This window comes from Tursiops truncatus, chromosome 16 (genome assembly GCF_011762595.2).
Source record: "Tursiops truncatus isolate mTurTru1 chromosome 16, mTurTru1.mat.Y, whole genome shotgun sequence".
Classification (NCBI taxonomy): Eukaryota; Metazoa; Chordata; class Mammalia; order Artiodactyla; family Delphinidae; genus Tursiops; species Tursiops truncatus.
This window is the reverse complement of record NC_047049.1, coordinates 27731222-27754676: the sequence shown is the minus strand read 5'-3', so window position 1 is coordinate 27754676 and position 23455 is coordinate 27731222. Positions and strand designations below refer to the sequence as shown.

The following is a 23455-nucleotide window of genomic DNA, read 5'->3' as shown; positions in this document are numbered from 1 at the left end:
CCTAGAAGAAGAGGAGAAGAGACACAGACACAGACACATGAAGGGAAAGCTCCATTTGACAACAGAGGCAGAGATTTAAGTGCTACAGCTGCAAGACAAGGAATGCCAAGGATTGCTGGCAAACCATCAGAAACTAGGAAGAATCAAGGAAGGATTCTTCTCCACAGGTTTCAGAGAGAGCACAGCCCTGCCAACACATTGATTCTGGACTTCAAGCCTCTGAAACTGTGAAATGATAAATTTCTGTTGTTTTAAGCCACGCAGTTTATAGCAATTTGTTATGGCAACCCTAGGAAGCCAACACAGATGATTTTCTCTTTAAAAAAAAAAAAGAAAGAACATTTTAAAAGTAATACATGAACATGATCTTCTTAAAAAATCAAATACTATATTGGGGTATAAAAAGAAAAGTCTCTCTCTTCCCATCCATCCTCCACCCTCAGGGATCCCTTTGTTAGTCATTTCTAACATAGACACATATCCTTTTCTCTCACAAATGGGACCATCTCTATATACTTTTCCTTCTTTGCTTTTTTCCCCAACTTAAAACATTGCTGCCGTTAAAGACCTAAGTGATCTTTTAACATCAGCACACATAGGGCTACATCACTCTTTTTAAACAGCAGTATAAGATATACAACTGACAAGTCAAAGATAATTTGATAAAAGAATTATAATGTTTTGCCATTCATCAGAATGCCTATAATATATAAATAGAAATAAAACATCAATCATAGAACCTGCTTTAGTAGGTAAACTTATTTATCCAACTAGACACTGCTGATCATTTATTCTGAAATACACATGCCTTGCTCAAGATAAATATACAAACCAGATTTATTTCCCAAAAAAAGATTTGTTTCATGAAAGAAAATAGAAATGCTGAAGGTGACCCTTTTGGTTTATTATTTGAATTTTAACTCTGCTTTTCACATTTCCTTAGTACATCTGAAGGGAGATAAACTTGGAGTGAAATACTGAAAAACTGGAGGCTGCATACAATAAAAAACAGTGGGACTTCACGGCAGGTTGTTTGGGGGAAACAAAAACTCTGGAATTATTTGTGTTATTATTTATAGAAAGATAAGTAGTTTAAGACTTCCCAGGCTATGAAGTCACCCCAATACAGACTTTGTATCTATTTTCTAAATGAGGTTTGACAATTGCAAATTCTTAAATCATTTTTGTATTTTTCTGAAGCTGAACAATTTTAGCCCAACTGTGGTGGTGGTGGTGGTGGTGGTGGGGACGGGAGGTGGGGAGGGAGGGCAGGGGGGAAATAAAGTTGCTCAACTAAAGGTTAAAAAAAAAAAAAACAAGTAACATTCAAACCAAACAGGGTTTATGATGATCTGAGATGTCCTCTCTCTTGTTTTAGTATGAATGTAAGTGAAACAACTGGCTAAGAAGAAGGCAACATAGCAAATGGCTTTAAGAGACTAGACACTTCTTTCAAATACATTACCCAACACTTACATATCCCATAAGTCATCTGCTCACTGTATCTTTCCAAGTCAAGCTGAATGCTTTTGTGAAAAAACTCCAATTTAGCTTTCAGTTGCTGAGATGCTGAGATTAAAGTGTTCTTCATTTTTGTCAAGTTAGCATTATATCTAAGAAGACTTAACCTAAACCAGAGCAAGAAAAAAAAAGATATAAGCATTTCAGAAACACCAGACAAAAGTTTAAAGACTCAAATCCATAAGCCTAAAGCCTATGTTTCTATGAGAAACAGCTGATCTCTAGAATCTGGTCTCTAAAGACTTCCTGCCCATGATACTCTGATAAAACAATCTTCTTATACTAGGACTGTTCAGGAACTACTGTCAAGCTTTTGCAACTAGATGGTTTCAGACCATTAGTAAGAATTCTACAAGTCTGATCAGAATATTACATTTCAAATTGGCCCAGTATATAGTATTGCATGGGATATTGACTAGTGAAAACTGGCAAAATTAATTCTTGAGCATTAATGCACATGACATTGTGCGTGTAAATAAACAAGAGAATCCACTTACATTGCTGCTCTCTGTCCCTGAAAGAGCCTGCTGTAGTCTTCTTTTAGCCCAGACACATAGTGCACTGCTTCGGCCCATACTTTACGCAGCTGTATAATTGGAAGCTGTATTTTGCTGTCCTGTACTATGTGTAAGAAGTTGGGGAAAAGAAGAGGGGAGTTACTTTTTAAGATTCTAGAGTTCATTTACTATTCTTTGTGATTTCCTGTCCACACAAATAGCATTCCCATAGATACTAGAAACAGATGCTAGAAAGAACCACTTGTTACTGTTTCATTCAGTCAATGTACATTTACCGAGCACCTGTACACCTAACATGAACCCTCCAGATACAAGGGGAAATAAAAATGAAGAAGACATAATTACTACATAATCGCAAAGCTTACAATTATTCCAGTCTTTTTTTTCCTTGCTTCTCTCCAACCTGGAATACTCTTTTTTCCTCTCCACTAATTCAAATTCTTTATTTCTCTGAAGATCTAAATCAAGTCCCACATCCTCCACAATTTGCCACAGTCTTTTCTGCTTCTGAATAACAAATTTCATCTCCTGGACTACCAACCCAGCTTCAGGAAAACTTTATTTTTTACAGTATATGATTACAGGGTAAATAGCAGCTTAATAAGAAATGCCTTCCTCAATGTAAGACTTATGAAATTATCTACTTATGATTATCTCTTGTCTTTTCTTTGGTAAAGGGAATGCTTCTTTCTAAGACCATGGCAGGTATATATATTAAGTTCAGTGAAATTCCATTTTAACATTATAAAATTCTCCAAGATTGAAGAGAGATTCATCTCATACTTAAGGTGGCAATTATATTCTCTGTCATTCTTTTCCAATGAAAATCTTCAGAGAAAGGTCACTACACTGGATTTCATATTGAGAAAACACATTATCTGAAACAGACTTCAAAAAAATAAAGCTGTGTATTTGGAAAAATCTTTGCCTCCTCTAATAATGATTAATAGCCTCAAATAACTTTTCTTCTGTTTTTATATACCCACACTTACTCCTGAGGCTTCCTATAACAGACCAAACAAACAAAATCAAACCAAACCCACACCTTTAAAAAAAGAGTCTGGGTGAGGAGAGCCTGGAAAAAAAATCATATACTGTCAAAAATAAAGTCTGAAAAGGCCTAGAAATGATACCCCAAGTATCATGCCAAGTATCCAGATTTTGGTTTCTAATACTATTCTCAATTAAAATGAAAGGAACCAGGGCCCCTTGGAGAAATGGCCGATTCTAGGACTAGGGCAGGAAATTTAAAAGATGGTCCTGGAATACCTTGTGGTGCCAGAAAGTAAGGAAGTGCTTAAAAAACCAAAAACCGAAACACCCTTATTGATGGAGTAAGTAAAAGGGGCACAGGAAGCCAACTGAAAGAGCTCCTAATGTAAGCTCCAACAATTTGAACAACAAAATAAATAAACTAGTATTGGATTATAATCCATAATATAAAGTAAATATCCATGAATTCAAATTGATATAATAAATAATTGAATAAATTAATAAATGGGAAAAAAGAGATAAATCTTGTGTGCAAAAGAATTCCAAATAAATTATGTACTCTACCCTAAAGGAGGGGGAGCATAACTCCCACTCCTTAAGTGTGGGTTCTTGCATAGTGATTTCCTTCCACAGAGTACAGTGTGGAATGGGGGGGAAAGACTAAACTTTACAGTAGAGAAAGCTGACAAACACTACTTCAGCCAGGTAAGCAAGGCCAATACTAACAGTCATTAATCATGTTGACAGTATGTACCCTTTACATAATGTGAAGAAAACAGCACTTGAATTCTGTGATCTTTCTCTCAAAAATCCATTTTCCTACTCATGAGAAAAAATATCAGATAAATTGCAACAGTGGGGCATCCTACAAAATATTTGACCAGTACTTTCAAGGTCATCAAAAACAAGGAAAATCTGAGAAACTATCACAACCAAGAAGAGCCTAAGGAGACATGACAACTAAATGTAATGTGGTATCCTGGATGGGATTCTGGAACAGAAAAGGGACATCAGATTAAAAACTAAAAGAAATCTGAATAAAGTATGAACTTCAGTTAATAATAATATATTGGTTCATTAATCGTAACAAAAGCATCATACTAATGTTTAAGTTGTTAACAATAGGGGAAGCTATATCTGTGGGGGAGGGGAGTAACATAAGAATTCTATACTATCTGCTCAATTTTTCTATAAATCTAGAACTGCTTTAAAAAAAAACTAATGAAAAGGAAGGATTATACAATTTCAGCCCTTATGCCCAATTTTGTTCTTGATTTTATAATTTTGTGCTTGTTTTTAGTTTTGGGTAGACAGAAATTGATCACTTAACTTCTTCAAAAGAAAATAATTCTCTCAGGATAAATGAAATCATTTGAATGTTAAGCAGTATTCATAGGATAAAATGAAGTATTTGAACACGCTTAAATAATGAAGGAGAAACTAAAAAGTGGGCTTAATTAATAGTGAAGATTCATTTTTTTATATGTGAGAACCCTATCCACAGGAAAGTAAGTCTTCTCCCAAATGAGGGATCTGGTGGTGATTTAAAATCTACCTCTTCACCTTTCAAACCATACAAACCCATCTTTCACCACATATAGAAACCTGAAGCATGAGACACAGAACAGAAACACCAAAGGACCATTTCTACTAGTCATTTTGAGTCAAAATTATATTATTTCAGATTTAAAGCTCAGTCAGTAAATGAACTATACTTACCAATATAATTTACACAGTCAGATAAACTTCTGGAAGCAAATGGTCCTTCATATACAGTCTTACTTTTATCAAACAAATAAACCATATAGCTATCACAGCCCCTCTGAAAGAGAAACAAACAATTAAGAAAAAAGATCCTTGAAAATCCTAGGTTCTCTGAGTACCTAAGCACCAGATTTCCTACTTTGAAATGCCAATGGTGAAGTCAGTTTCATTAGCATACATCTCACAGATTTAAGGTCTAAACTTCTGTTTAGGAAAAATAAATAAATAACTGTAGTATGGACTAAAGTGGAAAACAATCACCAAACCCAAAAGGACAAAAGCAAAAAGTCATAACAACAATATCCATAGAATGGGAACACTATTCAGCAATCAAAAGGAATAAAGTAATGATATATGCTATGACATGAGTGAATCTCAAAAATATAACAGTATGAAAGAAATCAGACACAAGAGATTATAGATTATATGTTTCCATTTATATGGAATGTTCAGAAAAGGCAAATCTATAAAGGTAGAAAGTAAATTAGTGATTTTTCTGGGGTGGACAGAATGGATATTAACAGTCAATGAGGGCTTCCCTGGTGGCGCAGTGGTTGGGAGTCCGCCTGCCGATGCAGGGGACACGGGTTCGTGCCCCGGTCCGGGAAGATCCCACATGTTGCGGAGCGGCTGGGCCCGTGAGCCATGGCCGCTGAGCCTCCGCGTCCGGAGCCTGTGCTCCGCAACAGGAGAGGCCCGCATACCGCAAAAAAAAAAAAAAAAAAAAGTCATGACCAAAATCATATTTTACCATCCATCTATCCTCTGACAGGACCTATGAGACTGCTGGTCTAATTTGAAGGTTCTAGGCTTTAGTACAAAAAGGGGAAAAAAGGGCTTCCCTGGTGGCGCAGTGGTTGAGAGTCCGCCTGCCGATGCAGGGGACGCGAGTTCGTGCCCCGCTCCGGGAAGATCCCACATGCCGCGGAGCGGCTGGGCCCGGGAGCCACGGCCGCTGAGCCTGCGCGTCCGGAGCCTGTGCTCCGCAACGGGAGAGGCCACAACACTGAGGGGCCCGTGTACCGCAAAAAAAACAAAACAAAAAAAAAAAAAAGGGGGGGGAAAAAAAGGGAGGAGGGAAGTGGCACCAAAGAGAAAGTCATGCATAGTTCAAAACAACAAATGTTTCCTTTCTACCTTTTCACCTTGCAAAGCAATAAGCGTAATGAGTAGGATAAAACTAAAAGAAGAATTCTAAGATGTGGACCATCCCCCAAAGGATTCCAAGTATACATCAAAAACGCAGGGCATGCAATCTCTCTGTGACTTCTTATACTCTAGGTATATTAGAATTGTCTTACAACTCCATCCAAAACACACTGAGAGGCTGGTTTCCGAGGATCCAAAGAAATTCCCGTCTCTGAAAGAAGCTCTTGAGAACAAGTATTTATTCCAGTTTCACGCTCAATACGAGACTGTAGTGAATGAAGACTTTCATCAGGTGGTAACAGAAAAGAAATGATCTTTGCAGAAGTCATATTTAGGATGTGTACTATCTGTTTAAATAAGAAAAAAGAGAAATAAGTATTGATCGTTTGCTACATGAAAGATTCAGTGCTAGATACTAAAGAGAATTTAAGCAAAAGGCATTATCTCTGCATTAAACAAGGTTCATTCCTTTTCCAAAGTGAGATCTCCTTCTATAATTATAGAATGACAGTCTGAAAACTGAAGATAGAGTTTACTTTTCTACTGCAACAGATGTTAGTTCCAAAGAATAAAGTTTCAAAGTTCTAGGGATGTACAAAATCAAGAAATAAAACCCCCAATTTAAAAAGGTAACACTTATAGAAAAATGGTACAGATGAACTGGTTTGCAGGGCAGAAATAGAGACACAGATGTAGAGGACAAACGTATGGACACCAAGGGGGAAAGTGGCGGGGAGGGGTAGTGGCGGTGGGATCAATTGGGAGATTGGGATTGACATATATACACTAATATGTATAAAATAGATAACTAGTAAGAACCTGCTGTATAAAAAAATAAATAAATAAAATAAAATTCAAAAATTCAATAAATAAATAAATAAATAAAAAGGTAACACTTATTTTGAGAAATATATCACTGACCTGGAAGGAAATGTTTATGAATTGCCTAATAGATGCCAACAAGTTAAGTGCTTTCACATAACATCCTATTAATTAGATCTTCTAATCTCCATTTTGGCAAAGACAGAAACCAGAGCTCTGAGAACTTCTTGCCTAAAGCCCCAATGAAAGTAGCCTGATATAGGCCAAGTAAGTGTGAGACTGAGTTAGGTGGGGCTCTACCCCGGTAACCAAGGACAGCCACAGAGTTAGAGGTCAGTCTTTTGAACACAACGTAATTTTAAATCCTTTTCCTTCTACTGTCCTTAGATAAGCCATACAAAGTTAATACCTATGTTTCCCCAACGCCTTATATTGACCAGTGTATACAAATGATTAAAATTATCTCTGCTAGAAACGTTTATTACAGAAGTAAAGCACTAATTTTCTTTTAATATACAATAACCTTCTAAGTTTAAAAAAGGTGGGGGGAAGAGAAGGTAATCTTCCAAGTTGACATGGATTACAGTACAAGCATACCAGCTGAGATCTTCCATTCCATCCTGGCCTAGGCAGATTTCACACTGTGACAGTGACCACTAAGAACAATAGCAGAAATTTAGTATGAAAATCCTAAGGTGGACATTTACTTTTATACAGGGTATATTTCAAACTAGGGTGGGGTGATCATAGCATCCCACTACTAAAGCCGAGCTAGAAGGTAACAAAAGAAAGCGTGAGGAAATACAACCTAAATTAACCTGTTTGTTCACTCAAATATTTGATAAGTACCTACTATGGTACATACTATTTAGTGTGTTGTACTAGTAATGGGTATGCAAATTGAGTAACTTACTGATCCTTGCCCTCCATAGGATAACAGTCAAATAAAAGATATTAAAGAAACATTGAAAGAACTAAAATACAATGCAAAATGCAATAGGTACTGTAATGATGTAAAATATTGTGCCAATTCCAAAGGAGATTACTTGGTGGGAGCAGAGGGATGCTTTATAAAGGACGCACTATTTGAGCTAAACTTTGAAAAGGAAGAATGATTAGAACAAGAAAAGATTAAAGAAGAAAGGTTCTTCTAGGCAGAAAACAACAAGGTAGGCAGAGACGTAGAAGGGGATGAGCATAATCAGAGAATAAAAATTACTCAGTTCAAATGTACCTAAAATGATGTCCCCTTAGGGCATAACAGGAGCTAAGCCTGGAAGTGCAGGATGAAATGAGACCAAGATAGATTCTGAATACCAATGTTAAGAGTTTGGACTTTGAAAGGGAACTATGGAAGGCTTTCTAAATTGAGAACCTGGCAAGTTCAGAATTGTTAAAACATTCAAAAGATACATCTCACAAAATAATTGGATATGTAAATTGAAGAACATGGAATAGTCAGATAGCCAAAGTTTCCGACCTAGGTAACTGGAAGGGTGACAGTGCAAGTAAGAGGCACAGGAAAAGCTGCAGAAGTAATTAACGGAGCAAATGTGCTCAGTTTTTAATGAATTATGTCTTGGATAAGTGGGACCACCAAGTGTAGTTATAAATACTCTGCAGAGAGTTGTATAGTCACAACTAAGGAGATAAATTTGGAAGTTATCCATACTCAGTTTATAGTTAAAGTTATACAACTGGAGAGACTGCCAAAGAAAAGGAAGAAAAGTAATATGGAAGAAGAGAAAGCTAAGGAGAGACTCTTAGTGGCAAAGAATGTTCAGTACACTTTTTTCAACTTTGCTACATACTTAAAGTTTTTCATAATAAACAGTTGGAAAAATATGCCATTCCCTCCTTGAACAATGTAATAAACACCTCAGAAAAATGCCCTGCAATAATACCAACCTGTTTTGCAGTTCATGCTTCTGTGTGCATGACATTCCCCTGCCTGTAAATCTTTCCTCCTGCCCATTCCCAGGATTAACACTTACTTATCCTTCAAAGTTCAGTCCTATTATTACGTCTAGGAAGCATCCCTGAACTACTATGAATAGTACCCTACACATACCTTATTCTGTACAACCTCAAAATAATATTGATCTTTTAAAGAAGACATTACTGTACCTGAGCTATAAATGTGTGTGTGTATATATATATATTTTATATATATATATATACTTTATATATATATATATATATATATATATTTGCTCAGATTCACAGATATGCAAACCGTGGTGTTGCAAACTGAACTAAAGCCTATAGACCACAAAACACATAGGAGGACTCTTTCCCCATGCTCTACAACAAGCACATGCTCACAGACCCCTTCCAAGTAAAAGTGATGCTATGATTACCATGACAAGGCTAAAAAAAATCTGAGATAAAAACTGAAATTTTTTGAAGGCAACAAAGAACTAAAGAGTGTCACCAAGTCCTGCTTGTCTAACACATTGGGGGATGATTTATTCCTTGGCACAGTAGAAGAAAACCAAATCATGATATCGGATATCTCTTCAATGTTAGCCAAGAATGACACCAACATGGCCTCAAGTTCCTATTTAAAAAAGTATATTGGGCTTCTCTGGTGGCACAGTGGTTGAGAGTCTGCCTGCTGATGCAGGGAACATGGGTTCGTGCCCTGGTCCGGGGAGATCGCACGTGCCGCAGAGTGGCTGGGCCTGTGAGCCATGGCCGTTGAGCCTGCACGTCCGGAGCCTGTGCTCCGCAACGGGAGAGGCCACAACAGTGAGAGGCCCGCGTACCACAAAAAAAAAAAAAAAAAAAGTATATCAACATGAGAGTAAAACGTTATATGACTAGTTCTTTCTCATTTCAATTTTAGAAATGCTACCTGCTACAAGCAATCAACAAATATGAAAAGACCATAGATGAGAGTTGTTTTGGGGTATACAGCATAATAGAACCTCTCATTCATATCACTGGATATTTACTGAGAACCTGGTGCATGCCCTGCTTTGTACACAATGCTGGCATAGGGACGGTGTGGTGGTAGGGTAGACAACTGTTAATAAAAGTAGTAAAAACAATCCTAGCATTGAAAAGACAATCTGTAGAGAGAGGCATGAGTGGAAGATGAGAAACAATTAGAGAATATATAATAGTAAAAATGATTAAATGACAAACTGTGAAGTAGAGACCATTCAGAGAAAAGGAAAGTTGAATACATGCCAGTGTAGGTGAGGAGATACACAGAGATAGGTATCAGTCTGGGCAGAAGCATCTGTCGAAGCACAAAAATGCATAATGGACTTGATGGCATAAGGAGCAGTGACAAGCTGGTCCTAAGTGAAGTAAAGGGTAAGAGAAACGAAACAAGCACTTGGATGGGGTGGACCTGAATTAAGAAAGCCCCCAAAAGCCAAGCAGATCAGTTTAGACTTGACTTGGTAGGCAAGAAAGAACTGTTAAGTTTCCTGGACAGGAGAATAAAAAAGCATTTTCAGAAGATGAGACAGGCAGTTCATGTTGCATGGACTGTAGGATGGAAAGGAAATATAGAGGCATGAAAGCCAGGTAGGAACCTTCCTCACCAAACCAAATCTAGTACGATTAGACCTAAATGAATGAAATGGTACCAATATGAAAAAGGGGAAAACCCAAAAGATGCTACAAAGGAATAATCAACAAGACCATTTCAAAGTAAAACTGAGAACGCTTACTAAAGAAATAAAAATGCATCCACTCTAAGAATATCATCATCTTTTTCATATAAGCATCAGGAAAAGATTATTAAAATATATTTATGCCCATTTTCCAAATAAGTTTGTTAACTTCAATGCAAGTCTTATGAAGTAGACCCCATTCAAACTAACCTTCAAATTCAGAATGTGATCCATTAATACAAAACATCTTGGCTGCTTCAAAGTAAGATCAATAGGTCCTCCTCTCTGCTGAGGATCCCAGTTTAGCATCAACTGTAGCCAGTTTTCCATGGGTTCTACTATTAAACTAGAAAACATACAAAAATGGGATAAAACTCATTACGTTCCAATTTTCTTTTAGTTTTGTAAAAAAAGAAAAGGTAGTTTTACAGGTTGTCCATTTCCTTTGTCATTATTTGCATCATTTTATATCTTACTTTCAAATAATTCATGAAATGACACATGATAAGCCTTTTTTCCATAAAAAAACAACCCCAAACCCACATATGCAAGTTACCGGCAACTCCAACAGGTGAATCCAGTTCCATTCCCTAAGGAACCCATTCACCACAGTATCCCAAGAGTGTTCTTAGCACCTAAGCCAATCAGTTGAATGGCAGTTCTTGTTCCCACTAGACCTGTGCTGTCCATATGGTGGCCACTAGTCACAAGTGGCTATTTGCATTTACACTTAAGTTAATTAAAATTAAATAAATTTCAAATTCAGTTCTTCAGTCATACCACCCACCTTTCAAGTATTCAGATACTCATGTGGCCAGCACAGATATAAAACATTTCCATCATCACAGAAAGTTCCACTGGATAATGCTGTTTGAAACAGACAACAACTCTACTACTGTTCTTTTAAAACCCTGAAGAAACTGAGGCAAACTTCCTCAACTAAAATATACATACCTACAAAGGCTATTTGGTTGAGGTAAATGGCTACTAAACCGAACTTCTCCTGTCATCTCTTCGCATGCAAATATACACTTTGGATCCTTCTTCTTAATCTTCTCATGCCTATAAAAGCAAAAGCTACCTCAGTTGACAACCTGATTCTCACAAACACTAAGAATTTTTGCCTTTTAATTTTATCCAATTATGTGTTAAAAAGCAATTATACCATTTAAAGAAAGGTTGGGGGGGAAGTGGGCAACTGAAAATTTCCATTCCCATTAATCATACCAAAGTTCTCTCCCATTTCTTACCAGGTAAATGGCTGCAGATGATGCAAAAAAGGCCTATACCCAGCAATACACTCAAACACCATGGTCCCAAAGCTCCAATAATCAACAGTGGCTGTGTAAGGCTTATTCTCAAAGAGCTCTGGGGCCTTAAAAAGAAAAAATGCTTTAAACATCAACACTGTAAGAGAAAAGCTACATGAGTTTTGAACTATTATATTCACGACCTTCAGAAATAAGAATGAGAATCCTGTACACTTAAATTCAAAGAAACAATACATGTCTTACCAGATATTGCAATGTTCCCACAAAAGATGTACACAGACTTCCTTGATCAACATCTTTGGCATATCCTAAATCAATTATTTTATGCATAATCTGCAAAATAGTTAAGTATTAAATGGTTGAGAAATTTGAAAAGGAAAGGCAATGATGTCCTTATAAGGCTCTGGAGAGGGTGGTGGTGAAGAGCATGGGCTCTGAAATAACACAAACATGTTTCAGGCCTGAGCTCCATCACTTAAATAGCCATGTGATCTTGATGAAGTTACTTAACTTCTCTCAGTTTCCTATGTAATGGTATTACTAACAATCCCTACTTCACAGAATTGCTATTAGGATTCAATGAAATAGTGAAAATAATTTAACAGTGTCTGACATATGGTAAAAACTAAATATAGACTGGCTATTAATTTTTACTTTGGTATATTCAGAATAAGCTTGATTCATTAAAACTGGAAGGCAAAGGCAACTTCCAAACTTGTAAGAAGCATCATACCATTTTAGAGTGGATCAATGTGAGTAAACACCTATCTAACTTCAAGAATATCCTGAAGTCTCGGGATACAAAAAAACCCCAATTAGTTGGTGCAAAGCATACACAAAGAGCTGCTAAGAGAAGATGCATCATCAAGGTTTCATCACCTCCAACTGATCATTATCTTCACTACTAAGGCCACACAATCCAATTCAAGGTTTAGATTCTTGGCTTTACGTCTTTATTGGAATGGAATTTGGGCACCAGAAGCAAGAAAACTGCTCAAATTACTTTGATAAAAATATACGTTCCAGGAATCAATTCACAATTTCTGGTTCTTCTCAAGCTGACTCTTTTAGGAATCTGAGAATTCAAGGTTTTGAATTTTAATTAAATATAGAACTTAGGACTTTTGGGGAGGAGAAAGAGTTTTGTTTTGTTTTTCTTAAATAAGAAACATACTTTAAACATATTTTTTTCTTAAAGCAGACCGAGGATGTGTGTGTTTTTTGGATGTGCTTCGTTAAGGATTAACAAATTACTTACTCACTGCCTACTACCTCTGCTAGATACTGTGCTGGAAAAAAGAAATGAACAAGACAGGTGTAGTCCTTCTCTAATGGAGCTAACTGTATTAGCAGAGGAGACAAACAGCTAAACACAAAACCACACTTCAGTGTAGTGAGGGCTGGGATGAAGTATAGAATGCTATGGAGGGCACCAAACCTCAAAGACTAAACTACATCATGGAGACTCTATTCGATTGGCATGAACATTTCTTCAGGTTTTACCTACCTTTCCACCAACATCCTGAAGAACTATGTTTTCAGGTTTTAGATCACGATGTATAATTTTGTTTTCATGCAAATATCGTATCCCAGATCCTAAATAAAGTTTAAAATGTATTTTCAGGTAATAAACAACACTGAATTAAAAAAAATTCATCTCACATTTTGTACAGATCTGCTCTGATGCTCGAATTTATATGGACCATAACTACATGATTAATGATTTAATAGAAGCTCAGATTTTCTCCACAGAAAATACAGTAACAAATACTGCAGAATTGTAACATGTATTCATTTAACTTATGAAAATTAATATTAAAAAGAAATGGAACAAGCAATTGAGAAAATCCCTGTATTTATCATTGGAGCCTTTCCTTCCGACCTAGATCACCCTCTTCAACTAGACTTTTGCCTCCATGACCTAAGAAAAGAAGCAAAATCAAAATATACAGAGAAACATAGTCTGGGCTTTTGAACTTCCTCCAAGGGCCTACGTCCTTGTTATTTTAGGAACTTTGCAGGAGTAATCATGATTAAAAAGAGACTTCACCCTAAAAGAACCTGGGCCCATGAGATGCAATGCCCCTGGTAAATAAAGTTACTATGTTAATCAGGGAGGGAGCAGGAGTACAACTCAATAAGGTCATTTCACACCGTTTTTTTTTTTCTGGCAATTGGAACATCTATTAGTCAAATGGACACCTAGCCAAACACAAAAAATAAAAAACAAAATATCCTAATTTTAACTTAGCATCAACGGTAATAGTTAAATTTTTCTAATAATTTCTTACAGATAAAAAATTTCTTATAAAGTTTCTTATAGTTAAAAACCTATGCTTTGTACAGTACATCAACAATTCTCCTAATTCCCAAGTAGTATATAGAATCTTTTATAGACCAAAGGGGCATTAAATTATGATGGCATTTTCATATTGATTACATACCTATATCACTCAGTAAAGAAAGTATCTGGCTTTCTTTAAGTCCACAGCAATTTTCTGGTTTGTTGAGTAGCTAAAGAAAAAAAGAGTCTAAAAATGTATATTGCCAATATTGCTGGGCAGTAATACCGATATATTAATCATTAATCATTATACTCTGAGAGAATACTCAAATAAGAAAATAAGTCATGATTAAGAAAATATAAGGAGGAAAATTACCAAATCCATACTGAGGACATGTAAATTTCATGACAAGGTTTATACAAGTAAAGATAAAGGGAGAAAGTTTTTGAAATCGAAAAAGTTGAAAAATCTCACAGATAAATATGTAAAGATAGCCATATGGTAGGTTTAAAATGAGATCAGAAAGAAAGATTTGCAACAGAGAAAACAACTTATTAATAAACACTTTAAACACTGATACTGTGGACTAAAACCATCAATACAGTCCCATCCTGAAAACACCACCACCAATAATAAAAAATGCATGTTGTAAATTAGGTGTCAGCAAATATTCCCTGCAAAGGGCCAGAAAGTAAGTACTTTAGGCTTTGCAGGCCATATAATCTGTCACAATTACTCAACTCTGCTGCTATAGTAAGAAAGCAGCCACAAAAGCAGAGAACAGGCCATACACTTCTGACTCTTACTCTACTGTATTGAGTGGGATTCGAACACTGCTAAAGTTCATGATTTACTATCTCATCATCTCAAAACATCCACACTACCTTCCGGAGATCTCCTCCAGAACAGTATTCCATTGCTAGAAGAGGCACATCATTAATCAAAAAATTCAATTCCTCAGGAACATCACAGGCCTTTACAACATTGGCGTGGTTCAACCTAACAAGGGGAAAACATTATAATAAAAAATTTGTTTCCAATGAAAAGGAACTGAGTTTGAAATGGTAGTTAATTGGGGGGCAGTGAGGGGAAGAATGGCTGACATTATTTATAATATTCTAATCTCTCATTTGTATAATTAAAAATTAATACTTGTTAAAAAGAAAATCTAGATTAAAATACTATCACAATTACTACTATTACATTTTTATATGCCAAGTAGTAAGCACTTTACATACATTAACTCATTTACTTATCACAATAATCCTACTATAGGTAGATTTTTTAAGAGTTTCATCACACAGGAGAAAACTGAAGCACAAATTGGTTAAGTAACATAAGATCACACAGCGAGTAAGTGGTCAAGTAAGGATTCAAATCTGGCAGTCTGGCTCCAAAGCCTATATCATACTACCTCTCCCATAATCACTTACAGTGTCACCCAGCTGTGATCACTATTAAAATTTTGGCATATTTCCTCCCAGTTTTTAATTTGGGCACAAATACATTTTTTTCAATAAATATCAAATCACATTATATATTATTTCCTAACATCTTTTTTTAACTTTAGCAATATATCATCCCATCATCATCATCATCATCATGCAGTGGATCTCAAAACTGGAATAGATTCCCAGGGCCTAGGGACCTAAAGAAACAGAATTTCCATGTGTAGGGCCTGAGGATTTATATTGTTAACAAGCTTTCCTAGTGATTCTGCCACACAGCCAAGTTTGAGAACCATTATAGTGCATCAAGAACACTTTAGTCAGAAAGTACTTATTTCAAATCCAGACTCTTTTTTTTTTTTACTAGATTACCAGTTTATTTATTTATTTTTTTTTCAAATCCAGACTCTTACTACCTACCAGTTGTATGACTCTATAAGCTTCAACTTCCTGCTTTATAACATAGAGATAATGCCTAAACTCAGGGTTGTTGTGACAACTAGAAGAATTATTTGCAAGTACATATTAGCACACTACCCATGGAGGTTTTAAAATATGTCCACTTCTCCCTTCAAAAGCTTAATTCTCTTTCCCTTGAGTAGCGGCTGTATTTAGTGACTAATTTCTAACAAATAGAAGTTATTTGTAGGACTTCCCTGGTGGCGCAGTGGTTAAGAATCCGCCTGCCAATGCAGGGAACACAGGTTTGATCCCTGGTCCGGGAAGATCCTACATTCCGTAGAGCAACTAAGCCTGTGCACCACAACTACTGAGCCTCCACTCTAGAGCCTGCAAGCCACAACAGCTGAGCCCATGTGCCACAACTACTAAAGCCCGCGTGCCTAGAGCCCGTGCTCTGCAACAAGAGAAGCCACTTCAATGAGAAGCCTGTGCACCACAACCAAGGGTAGCCCCTGCTCGCCACAACTAGAGAGAGCCCGCGTGCAGCAAGAAAGACCCAATGCGGCCAAAAATAAATAATAAAATAAAATAAATACATTTATAAAAAAATTATTTGTAAAGGATGGAGTGTTACTTCTGAGGAAAGATCATAAAGATATGTCAGCTTTCAACTTGCTCTCTCTCTCAGATCACTGACTTCGGAGAAAGCTAGCTGACATGTCATGAAGACATTCAAACTTCCCTATGGACAGGCCCATATGGTGAGGAACCGATGCCTCTAACAAACAGCCACTAAATAAGCTTGGAAGTGGATACTCCAGCCCCACTCAAGCCTCTGGAAGACTGCAGCCCCAGTCAACATTTTGAGATGTTTCAGAAGGGATATCCTGAGTCAAAACCACCCACCTAAGTCATTCCCAAATTCCTAAACCACAGAAACTGTGAGACACCAAGTCTGTTGTTTTCAGCCACTAACTTTGAAGATAATTTTTTACAAAGCAATAGATACACTGTTTAACAAAGTAGGTGAGAGTAAGGAAATGAGAGTAGTGATTGTTATTTAACTATAAAGTGTAATAGACGAGCACTGCCCAAGATCTAGAAGAAACAGATTCTGCTCTCAGAAAGCTGAGTCTGATAATACATAGCTGACTTTTTAAACTAAACCTACCTAAGCATGATGTGATGTTATTACTTGAAATAGAACACATATATTTAATGAGAAAGAGAAAAATATGTTCGTCAAAATATCCTAAGAAGAATGGATTCCTAGCCTCCTTCCCTATGATGACATCTGGATGGGCTGCAAAACTGGGGAAACTTAAGTCATCAAGTACACTTACTTCTTCATGATCTGGATTTCATGGCACCACCGTTCTCTGTTTTTGGTGCTTAGCTCCAAGCGACAAGACTTAATTGCTATTTTGAGATCAAGTTCCTGCCAAAATAGAAAGTCAACAGAAAATTATAAATTAGGTTCTTGTGCAGATTTACTTGCTAAGAAAGAAATGCCAACCTGGGGAAACAAAACTCTTTAGCTTTACTAATTAAACATATTTATCTACAGTTCTCTTGAGCCAATGCTTTTGCCAGGTAAACCACGAGACTATTAAACTAATGCTTTAAAACTGACCTTCAAACACACCAAAGCACACAAGCAAAAAGTCACTGAGGCTGATCCTATAACAGATCTCTTCAGAACACTGTCTCATATATACTGCTAGAATAATACAAAGGCCCTGTCTCCCCAGTAAACTCTTTTTTGAATTTAGTCAAGACAGCTAACAAGGGCCCCAGGCTCCAGCATAACTAGAATGAGGAGAATAACGCAGGGCTCCCAAGCTCAACAGCAAGAAATAGTTTTACTATGACCAAACCTAGGGCTTCCCTGGTGGCGCAGTGGTTAAGAGTCCTCCTGGGGCTTCCCTGGTGGCACAGTGGTTGGGAGTCCGCCTGCCGATGCAGGGGACACGGGTTCGTGCCCCGGTCCGGGAAGATCCCACATGCCGCGGAGCGGCTAGGCCCGTGAGCCATGGCCACTAAGCCTGCGCGTCCGGAGCCTGTGCTCCGCAATGGGAGAGGCTGCAACAGTGAGAGGCCCACGTATCGGAGTCCGCCTGCCAATGCAGGGGACGCGGGTTCAAGCCCTGGTCCAGGAACATCCCACATGCCACGGAGCAACTAAGCCCGTGCTCCACAACTACTAAGCCTGCACTCTAAAGCCCGCAAGCCACAACTGCCAAGCCCACGTGCCACAACTACTGAAGCCTGCGCGCCTAGAGCCCATGCTCTGCAACAAGAGAATGAGAAGCCCCCGCACCGCAAGGAAGAGGAGCCCCTGCTCGCCGCAACTAGAGAAAGCCGGCACACAGCAACAAAGACCCAACACAGCCAAAGATAAAAATAAATTTATTTTTAAAAAAATGACCAAACCTAATAAAAAAAAACTCCAAAATTAGTTCCTAATCTTTGCATTCCAAATGACATTAAAAAATCTTAACAATGATTGTATATTTCCATATCTATAAAATGAACCTAACAGCTCTTGCCTCTATGACTAGTAATTCAGCCAATTCTAACTGAAATCAAACCCAACCTGATGCACATTACAGGAAGTAGCCAGACCTCATCACATTCTGGCAACAGTAATAATGCAGCCCAGGAACAGGAAGCAAGACAGCTTGTATGGGATGGTCTGAAATGGGGGATAGCTAGAGATAAGACAGCTGATGTATAGAGAGAGAGTAAGGAACTAGGACAGACTACAATCCAACCTAACCACTATCCTCCCTCCCTCCAACCTTTTGTTTTGCGTAGGTACCCAGTTGTTGCTAGGTCCCATGTAAGCTTTTACTACCAGGGAGTCAATCTAACCATGAAAAACATTAAGTCCTAAATGATCATATATGAATAAGGCAGGAAGCTATCTATTTCGAAAAGATCCCACCCTATAGGATCCTTCAACTTCTCAGTTTATATTTCACCTACTCTGTGAAGGCCTTCTTCACTCTACCTTTTCATAAAGAACGTTCTATGGAAAGTTTATGGATGTCCAGCAAAACAAAAAAAAGAAGAGTTCTGTGTTTAAAAAAAAAAAAGGTAATATTCGGGAGATGGATGGTGGTGATGGCTGCACAAAATGTGAAGGTACTTAATGCCACAGAACTGTACACCTAAAAATGGTTAAAATGGCAAATGTTATGTATATTTAACCACAAAAAAAAAATTGGAAAATACTAAGTTAAATTAGTTTCTTTACTATAGGACTTCACAGAGCTTTTAATATGCTAATGTGGGTTATGACTCTCCAAATGAATAAATATTATATGCAGCATTTATACAACGTACTGATCACTGTGTCCTTTTTTCAAAGCATTTCACAAGGTTAGTTTTTCCAAACACGTTTTGAGATGTGCCACCCTATTCCCTAGGAAGAGTTCTTTGGTTATTTTGCCATGCTTCCACATCACTTTACCAATACCTTCATTATATAGGGTACCAAATTGTACCTAAAGTGTCTACTTTTCCCACTAGGCTTGAAATTTCCTTGAGGGTAGAAAATACTGTTTTTGTTGATGCTGGTACCATCAGCACCCAGCACAGTAATTAGCTAAATAAACCATCTCACATCCTTTTCCCTTTCTCGTTGTGATTTAAGAAGCATAGGTGAAATATTGAGACGTGGCTTCCACCAAAACACAAGGATCTTGAAAGCTGTAAACTCAAAGCTGTAAGTGAAAAGGTAATGATGCTGTTTCCAAGTCTTATGACAGAGGATTTCTTCTCTTCTCACTACAGACTCAGTTGTCAAACGTCCCAGTTCTGGGGAAGGGTCACTGTGGACATCTGGAAAGTTCCTGAGAGATTTCTAAGATTCTAGAGGAACCCAAATCTCTTCCATTTAAAAAGTGATGAATTCCATAGAGACAGAAAGTAGAATGGTGGTTGCCAGAGGTTGGGGGGAGGAGGAAATGGGGGCAGAGGGGTGTGTTATCATTGTTTAAAGGGTACAAAGTTTCAATTTGGGAAGATGAAAATGTTCTGGAAATGGATGGTGATGACTGTTGCACAACAATGTAAACGTACGATGCTACGGAACTGTACACTTAAAAATGGTTAAAATGGTAAATTTTATGTTATATATTATACTTTACCACAATTTTTTTAAAAAATTGATGTATTCATCCATCCCCAGCCAGGGACCAAGCAAAGCAGTCACATAAGCATGCTAGCATGCATACTTCTTTTTCTTATGACCAGACTGAGGGGCAGGTTTAGATAACAAGACCACAGTCAATATTCTGCTGGAAGTATTCGGCTCCCTCTCTTTACTCTTTGAGTGCCTTATGTCTGATGGTGAAAATTATTAAATTTACTACTTGTCTGGCTGTCAAAGTACTTAATGCCTTAGTCCTTCACCTTCCTTTCTCCCTGTCTCCGAGATTCCCTCCTATGCTCTATCTAGAAACCTGCTTCACAAAATGTCCTCAGTTATATCAGTGACATTTGTCATTGCAACTGCCACACAAACAAGCCTATTCCTCCCAGGTAGATTCCCATCTACCCTACCTCCCACCCTATATGGTGGGCTCTCTACTCACACCCATATTTCTTAGGACAGCAAATCATGCTTTCTCCTCTTCAACCCACTTCTTAATTCATAGGCCCATGCAAGCATTTTAGTAATACCTTAACTGTTCATCTTGTCCCATCTGTTTTTCCACACAGATTTATCTTTTACAAAAAATCTTTGAGAACACCACTTTTACCTTGACATTTCCTTTTTTAATGTCAATTAATGATGATGAAGATGATGACAATAGCAACAACACAGCAGCAGCAGGAGCTAACATCTGAGGGCTTACCATGGGCCAGGTACTCTATTTAGCTTTAGACACATCATTACCTTATTTAACTCTCAAACAGACCCATGATGTACATACATTATTATAAACATTTCATACATGACAAAACAAAAGCTATACTGCAGGGATTATTATTCCAGGGTCTATAAACCTAACAGGTCTGTGAATGTCCTTCAAAAGAGCACGGACCCTCTCAAACGGCAATGCATAGAGTTGTGTGGGTGTGCATCTGTGCATTTGTCTGCGGAAAGGGTTCATAACTTTTATTGGTGTATCAAAAGACTGGCTCAAACATGATTGTTAGCTGTTGCTACAATGGTTAAACATTTTCAGTTAAATCAAAGCACAACTCCCAAGTCTGATGTTGACTGTCTTCCACCTGCTAGAGCACCTCACCCTCAATCTATCTCCTTCCCTTGTGAAGCCATGATCATTTTTACCAGCTGATCCTCATTTGTTCATTACCTAGAACGCGTCCCCAATTCCGAAGCCCACCCAATGCGTCCAAAAGCTTAACTGTGGACACACCATGACACCGTTCTTACCTACTCCAAGCACTACAGACATCACAGGCCTCCAAGTACACACATGAACACACATTCCAACAGGCAGGCCCATCTTCTCCCACACTTATGCTCATAACACACACTCTGATGTGCGTCTGCCTTACACACCCTGACCCTGCATTCAGAGGGACACACACGAACCCGTCACGCTCAGTAAACACTTTGTCACATTTTGACAGTCATAACAAAAGTTCCCCATAATAGCTCTACCTCACACACACTGACCAGGACCTCTGGTACAACCTCGGACTCACACACCAGGTTCACAAACACAACTTGTGCGCTCTCTCTCTTACACACACACAGACACACACATACACGCTCACTGGCCCACAATACTGCCCAAGGTCTCACCACCAATCTCTCACATACTGATAGTCACTGTGTTCCACAGGCGCCCTGACGAACACCCACCGCCGCTCCCTCGCGCGCCCCGCCTCACCCGATGTTGGTACAGGGAAACATTCCCGAAGCCGCCGGTGCCCAGCCGCTCCCGCATCTCCCAGGGCCCGCCCGCGCCCGGCCGCAGCCCCGGGGGCCGCTCCATGGGGCGGGAGGGCTAGAGTCTTCAGGTCCCGCCACTGTTCCGAGGCCGGTTCCGGGCTGCCGAGGCTCGCGGGTCTCTCTTCTCGCGAGAGGATGCGTCACTTCCGGTAACTGCGGCAGGAGAAAAACCCCGCCCCAACTTCTCCCGGGGGCCGCAGGGGCCCGCAGGAGCCCAGCCGGGGAAATGGTGGTGAGAGGACGCGAGCGTTTTAAATCCATTCTAAGTGCCCCGGGAATTTTCGTGACTGAGAGAACCCATATGTGTTTTTCCAGTCTTCAAAAATATAAGATCCCTCCAAACCCTTCATTCCCTTTAAATCAGTTTCCAAACCAGTCTTTCCCGTATTCGTCTTTTCTAAACGTCACGTCGTCTCCACCCCTGTCTACACTTCACGTTTCTTCAGACCTCTGCCATCTATCCTCCAGCTTCACCACCCGCTGAGGTGGCACTGGCAAAGGCCACCAAGGATTTGAATATTGCGAAATCCGTAGAACTAGAAAGAATTCTGCACTAACAGGCCCACTGATGCATTAGGCTTCATAGTTCTTTTTCTTCTCTTAAATGATTAATCATCTTCCATTGACAGGTCCGCTCTTCTTTTGCTTGACTTCCTATACACCTGTTCCAAGATCTCCCCTATAACCCCAAACAACTCAAGGATGTGACGCTGTTCCGGAGTAAAGAATGCTCCTCCTGACTTCGGGAGCTTTTCCCTAAGCGCCCTCACTGAGCTTGTTGTCAGGCATACCCCCAGTTGTGGGTTTGCCAGCTCAGTAGTTCCTCATTGTGGGGATTGTTTCCCATGAGCAATGCAGGGCTGCAGGGGCAAGCTTCCGAATGCTATTGGTGCAACAAGAAGTGTTTGAGTGGCAGATTGCCTTAGAATAGGGGAACCAGCTCCCCGTTTTCACTTTGAGTTCGTTGTATGCTTCACGGAACTTGGGGATCTCATCAATCACTCCAAGATATAACATCAGCATGGAATTAAATTCTCTAAAGAAATGTGTCAGCTGTATTAAGTGTGGTCATTTGAACCTCACTTGAGATTATGTGCACTTGAACCATCATTTGCGCAGCCCGGCCTATAAGCTACATAGAATTCCAGCTAACACTTTGTGACACATGACTGTGCCACAACAGATGTAGCATGTTGAGACTTCTCAAGGTGGATACAGCATGTGCACCAGAGCAGTGCTACTGGCTGCTTTGAAAGCACTGAATAGGCTTTGGCAGAGCAATGTCTGTTGTCACCAGAATCTCTGAATATTGCAATGAGAATGTTGAACACTGTATGATACAAAACGAGTCGTGTTGTAGTTGTTCATCAGTAACCTGTGTGTGAAATCAGAGATTCTAGTTTCCCATATGTGCTTGCTAGCCATGGAGCTGGAGCATCAGACTTGGAAGTGGCAAATGGTACCTCCAAAAACATGTCCCTTAGAGCTGGGCAGACTGCACAGATGATTGTGGCAGCTTGTTCTAATAGTATGAAGCCCTCACTTGCTAGGTGTACAGCATCTAGCTCTGGAGTGTATCTGATTTCCACAGGTGGGGCCAAAATCCCATAATTCTCACTTGGAAGAGCTGCGAAGGGATGCTGAGGACCTGAAGACCCTGAAGCGGCCATCTTCGCAGGAACTGGGTTGTTTCCCATAGTTCACTTTTTGAGGTTTTT

The 23455-nt window shown here is 38.8% G+C and overlaps 1 protein-coding gene across 9 annotated transcripts in view; it reads right to left on the bottom strand.

Moving 5' to 3' along the window:
- CHUK (component of inhibitor of nuclear factor kappa B kinase complex) overlaps positions 1-22086 on the bottom strand; it is a 35519-nt gene extending 13433 nt beyond the window's left edge. For 2 of the 9 annotated variants that reach the window (XR_002177243.3, XM_019939819.3), the window contains exons 1-13: positions 21676-21854; positions 17146-17240; positions 14837-14951; positions 14112-14181; positions 13175-13263; positions 11911-12000; positions 11647-11771; positions 11351-11458; positions 10607-10742; positions 6098-6292; positions 4752-4854; positions 2019-2142; positions 1477-1628 (exon numbers count right to left, since the gene is read on the bottom strand). Coding sequence is in view for 6 of the 9 variants with exons in the window: in XM_019939819.3 (XP_019795378.1) it covers positions 1477-1628; positions 2019-2142; positions 4752-4854; positions 6098-6292; positions 10607-10742; positions 11351-11458; positions 11647-11771; positions 11911-12000; positions 13175-13263; positions 14112-14181; positions 14837-14951; positions 17146-17240; positions 21676-21780 (1507 nt within the window). In the remaining 3 variants the exon portion in view is untranslated. Of the gene's footprint in view, positions 1-1476; positions 1629-2018; positions 2143-4751; positions 4855-6097; positions 6293-10606; positions 10743-11350; positions 11459-11646; positions 11772-11910; positions 12001-13174; positions 13264-14111; positions 14182-14836; positions 14952-17145; positions 17241-21675 lie in introns of all 9 variants that reach the window. The other 7 variants (XM_033842091.2, XM_033842090.2, XM_004320955.4 and 4 more) reach the window with 6 other exon arrangements.
- Between the last annotated feature and the right edge of the window lie 1369 nt (positions 22087-23455).